The sequence below is a fragment of the Corvus brachyrhynchos genome, unplaced genomic scaffold, assembly GCF_000691975.1.
Source record: "Corvus brachyrhynchos isolate BGI_N302 unplaced genomic scaffold, ASM69197v1 scaffold305, whole genome shotgun sequence".
Taxonomy (NCBI): domain Eukaryota; kingdom Metazoa; phylum Chordata; class Aves; order Passeriformes; family Corvidae; genus Corvus; species Corvus brachyrhynchos.
Window position 1 is genome coordinate 2,916,303 of NW_008239284.1, and position 5,550 is coordinate 2,921,852.

General features: G+C 45.9%; 1 protein-coding gene across 1 annotated transcript in view; it reads left to right on the plus strand.

Moving 5' to 3' along the window:
• Positions 1-1,104: 1,104 nt before the first annotated feature.
• The window catches only part of TLR4 (toll like receptor 4), a 6,131-nt gene continuing 1,685 nt past the window's right edge, over positions 1,105-5,550 (plus strand). Inside the window, 4 exon segments of the mRNA XM_008638328.2 lie at positions 1,105-1,349; positions 2,158-2,324; positions 3,594-5,542; positions 5,545-5,550. The exon segment at positions 5,545-5,550 is cut by the window's right edge and continues 1,685 nt beyond it. Coding sequence (XP_008636550.2) covers positions 1,245-1,349; positions 2,158-2,324; positions 3,594-5,542; positions 5,545-5,550 — 2,227 coding nt within the window. The 5' untranslated portion in view covers positions 1,105-1,244.

A 5,550-nucleotide genomic window follows, 5' to 3' on the forward strand; every position in this document is an offset into this window, starting at 1 on the left:
CCCTCACCTCTGAAATATTTTAAACTTTTCTTTATAAGTGGATTGCTCACTGGACTGGTACTGCAGCTTATATTTAATATTAATTTTCACAGACTGTCATGAGTCGTCACACTTTATTCCATCTTCTAGACCAATACTCCACCCTTTTCTCATATTTTTGCCACTTCTCTGTCTATGTGGTGTTGATAATACCCAGCAACTCTATGTAACATTTCTTAGTTATCTCCAGGAAGACAGGAGGAGATACATGAATGCATGACCATTTATCAGAGTGAATGAAGGCAGGGAGCTTTATTAGAAGGCTCACAGCTGACTTAAATTAATATTGCCCACTGTGAGGTTTTACAAAGCTTTTTCCTGAAACAATAGTCTGCACTGGGAATTCAGCATTGAGCTGTTCTCTAGCCAGGCATCAAACAGAGATTCAGGCATGACCAGGGCAGGGAGCAGCTCTGAGCCCAGCTTAGGGTGTTTGTGCCTCTCATTTTTGCTGTTCCCAGCAACTTCTCCCACAGGAAGAGTGGGGAGGGGTGGAATTTCTGTGACCACAACTCTGATCATTCTGTGAATCTCCTTGTCCCGGAGATTCCTGCAATAATATTCCTGCAATAATATTCCTGCAATAATTGCAATAAAGGTCCAACCAGATGGATAAAATCTGGATGTTTGTTCACAAGAGCTTGGCCAGAGATAAACCTGTGCTTACCTGGCTTAAGAAAACCTCTTCCACAGCTGAGCACTTCTCCAGTACTTGCCAGGGTGAAGCTGGGAGCGTGGCAGGAGTGCAAAGGCAGAGAGTCACCTCTCTAACCAGTGCACTTGAATTATGGCATGGGAAGCATGAAACTGGGCTCAGAATTGCACAAAATATTCTATTGTTTTGGGGTGTTTTTGCCAATTTGACCTGAGCTAATCAGAGGCAATCAAGTCAAGTGACACTGATGAAACCCATATTCTTCTTTAATTTCTAGCCCAAACTATATCTGTCACTACTTCTTTTTTTTTTCCTTGCTTTTCTTTTTAACATTTTTTAAAAAACAATTTCAAGAAGAGCAGTTCACCCAGAGCGTGTGTGGAAACAAGACAGTGACCAAGTTTCACTTCCCTTCTCATTCTCTGCAACTCTCAGAGATGTGTGGTGAGAAGCAGGAGTGGTGAAACACAACCCCTGGCACTGCAGGAGGTTCCTCTCTCCAGGCTTCTCTCTCCATGCTTCTTTCTCCTGCACTCCTGGCCTCCTGAAGATGCCCAGGAGAGGAGCCCTTCCTCTGGAGATACTCCTGGTGCTGCTGCAGCTGATGTTTGTCCCTTCCCCACTGGCAGGCTGCCTCCTCAATCCCTGTTTGGAGGTATGTGAGCTCCAAGTGAGCACAAAATCCTTCTGTTTCTCTGGTGCAACTTTTCCCTTTGCTTGGGAGATTTGTGCTTCAAGCCTCATAGTTGTCTTAGGAAAGCCCAGCTTTTCTTTCAAGGTTGTTATCAAGGAGATTGAAGTATTTGAAGTAAGTTCTGGTCTCGAAAACACCTGAGAACCAGAACCAGCATCAAGAACCTTTTCTTCTCGTTGGCTTTCTGTACCTCTGAGGGTGTTGCAGTGCAGTTACTGTAATAGATTATATTTCCCTTGGAAGGGATCCAAACCTTATCTCATTTCTACAAAATACAGATTTTCTCCTGATTTCTGCACTAGTGATTTCACCAAGCACCTGACACTGACCGACTGCCTTTTGCAAAGTTTTGCTGACAATTATTTGCTTGCAGAGTAACTTTGGTTCGAGCTGCCTGGTTACGTGCAGGGGAAGAGGGCTGAGAGCTGGTGCTGGACATGCAGTGTGTCCATGAGTGCTTGTCCTGCTGGCTCTCTCAGAGGTTGCTGCTGGTTCATCTGTAGCCTCAAGGAACACTGCCCTGTAGTTTTGTCCCAGCTTCAATCAGCAAGAAATGCAGCTCTTGCTGGGGAGTAGGACTGGTTCTATTAGAAATGGAAAAATGCTTAGGATATGTAAGATTATTTCCTAAAACTCAGGGTAGCTCCTTTAGAAATGAACTGCAAGGCGGGGGGGGGGGTCATTCTGCTCCTGCTTTCCTCGCAGTGACATTTTCTGGCACTTCATGAAGAGCAGATGTTGACCATGATTGGGTCTGCCTCTGTTACAGATCACCCCTAACACAACTTTCAGATGCACCGGACTGAACATCTCTGGAGTTCCTGATGGAGTCCCAAACACCACCCAGAACCTGGACCTCAGTTTCAGCAATCTGAAATCACTGGGCTCAAATTATTTTGCATCAGTCCCTGAGCTGCAGCTTCTGGATCTTTCAAGGTAATAGGATCTATTATGTGGATACTGGTTAATTTTTCTTTCACCAGCTGGGCTGCAATGGTGGCTTATTTTGGGGTCTATTGGTCTTGGCTGTTTATTTTTTTTTCTTTTCTCTTGTGCCTGTGTCCCTGTGTCTGTCATTTTGCACATCCCCGTGGTGCAGTGATGTGCAGCTTTTAGTCCAGTCACTGAGTGCACACTCTCCACTCAGAGCTGAGTCTGTCAGTCTGATCTTGTAGGCTGGGATGTGAGAATGAGGAGGAAGATGTTTTACTTGTCTCTGAGCAAGAAAAATGTCAGACTTTTCACTGTTACAAAAACTCTGAAGTGGAACATCTTGGATGAGCTGTTTTTCTAATCACAGTTAAAAAAAAATAACATGAAGGTACATTGATTTTCTAAAAGGCTGTCTTAAAATATCAACATATTCTCTTCTCCCTTCTCCTCATATATCTGGGGGAGGAGATGGGGGAGGCCTATTAGCAAATTTGAATTGATGTATAATTTCCATTGACTTCAGACAACAGTTTCTCTGGGTAAATTGTTTCACTGAGAAATGTCACTCAGTCCCATCACAGCTCTAGCTCCAAAGTGGCAGAGCACGTTTGCTGTGAGACACACTGGCTGGATTATTAAACTAATTCTGCTGGGATTCACTGCAGAATGGATTTGGGTCTCAAATTCTGGATCTTCCCACATGAAACAAACCTTAGGGGGCCACCCTCATTTTCCTCTCTTACTTTCTCCTTCAGAGCCAGCACAGCCTGGGGTCTGCTCCCTCTGAGCCATCACCAGATATCAACTGCTGACAGAGTTGTGAGCTCTGCCACAGCTGCACCGCTCTGGTGCCAGTGGGGCTGCCCAGATGTGTCTGAGGTAGAAGTCTGAGGGCTGTGGGGATGCAAGATGTGAGGGAATGCTGGATCTGGTTGGTTCTTCCATCAGTGATGGTCATCACAATGTCACTTTGGCCTAAACTGAAAGCTAGGCTTCTTCTTTCCTGCTGCCTGCATGAATTTGTGATCTTCACCAGGTATCCAGGTCTCTTGCTTTGAATTTTAGATTAGAGAGGGAGGAGAGGAGGAGGTGAGAGGAGGTCTCCTGCTGTAGGAGCCTTCCCTTTGCACATCCAGGGACGCTGGCTCTGCCCAGCGCAGCAAAGTCAAACCAGCCCCCAGCATGAGGCTGAGCCTGAGGATGTCACACCAGCACTCAGTGAAGGCAAGGACAGTGTTTCATGCACTTATATTTTCTTTTCATGCCCAACAGGTGCCACCTCCATACAATAGAAGATAACTCCTTTGTGGATCTCCAGAGACTTTCCACCTTGATTTTAACTGCCAATTCCCTCCAGTACCTGGGGAAAGCAGCTTTCTATGGCTTAACATCGCTGAAGAAACTGGTTCTGGTGGAAACCAACAGAACCTCTCTGTCTGAGCTGCCCATTGGCCACTTGCATACCCTGCAGGAGTTGAATTTAGGCCACAACAGCATTACTTCATTGAAGCTTCCCGAGTATTTCGCCAACATGACCTCCCTCAGGCACCTGAGCTTCTTCTCTAACAAGATCACATCTATCTCCAGAGGAGACCTTGATGCCCTGAGGGAAGGGAACAGGCTCAACCTCACGCTGGTGCTTTCCTTGAACAATATAAAATTTATAGAGCTGAGGGCCTTTGCAGGGATTCACCTCGCTGAGCTGGCTCTCCGGTCTGCTTTTGAGAACTTCAGTGTGATGCAAGCTTCTCTGCAAGGTCTGGCTGGTTTGCAGGTCAGCAGACTCATAGTTGGGGAATTCAGCGACAGTGAGAGACTGCAAGACTTTGAGAGAGGGCTCTTGAGTGGACTGTGCCAGGTACAGATGGAAGAGTTTGTCTTAATCTGCTTCAAGGGTTTTGAGTATAACACAGACACTCTCTTTAACTGCATAGGCAATGTCTCCACTATTCGCTTGGTGAACCTCAGACTTGAGGAGATATCAGAGGTTCCTGTGTGGTCTAAAGTGAAACACCTGGAATGCAAGAAATGCCATTTTGAGGACGTACCTGCTGTGAAGCTGTCGCTTTTCAAGGAACTGAGAGTGCTTCGTATTACCAAGAACAAAAGACTCAGGATCTTCAAGCAGAAATTTAACAGTCTCAGTAACCTGGAGGTCATAGATTTGAGTGAGAATAGCCTCACCTTTAGTGGATGCTGTTCCCCTCAGTTTGAAAATTGTCCAAATTTGAAACACTTGAACTTAAGCTTCAATTCCAATATCAAACTGACTGGAGATTTCACTAATGTGAAGGATTTGTTATATTTAGACCTTCAGCACACAACTTTATTTGGTCCTGGCTCCTACCCTGTCTTTCTATCCCTTCAGAGACTGATTTACCTTGATATTTCCCATACCAAAATTGAAGTTAAATCCCAGTGTACATTTTGTGGCTTGAACTCTTTGCAAGTGCTCAAGATGGCAGGGAACTCCTTTGAGGACAATAAGCTGTCAAACAACTTCAAAAACCTAAGTCACCTCCACACCTTGGATATTTCAAGCTGCAAATTAGTACATGTGGATCGAAGTACTTTTGATGCCCTCTCTGAGCTAAAAGAGCTAAACATCAGCAACAATAAGCTCCTGACCTTTGATGCTGGAGTCTACCAGCCACTCCAAGCCCTCCGAGTCCTGGATTTCAGCAGAAACCAACTGACTGTTCTGTTGTCCTCAGCCCGGGAAGTCCTGCCTGACAGCCTGGTCCTGTTGGATATCTCTCAAAACCTGTTTGACTGCTCCTGTGTGTACCTGGACTTTCTGATATGGATCAGGGAAAAGCAGGAGCTGCTGCAGAATAAGGAGCTGATGCTGTGCCACACGCCCTCGTACGTGACGAACGTGAGCCTGCCAAGCTTTGATCTGTCTTCCTGCCACATCCATGCAGGCAAAGTTGTCTCCTCAGTGGTTGTGCTGCTCTGTATAGTGGTGCTCCTCTTCATGATTTACAAGTACTACTTCCAGCTCTACTACTTTGTGGTGCTGCTCAGTGGGTGCAAACACTCCGCAGAAAGAGGTGACACCTACGATGCCTTTGTCATCCACTCCAGCAAAGACGAGGAATGGGTGATAAAGGAGCTGGTGGAACCCTTGGAAGGAGGAACACCTCCCTTCCACCTGTGTCTGTACCACAGGGACTTCCTGCCAGGGGTGCCCATTGTCACCAATATCATCCAGGAGGGTTTTCTAAGT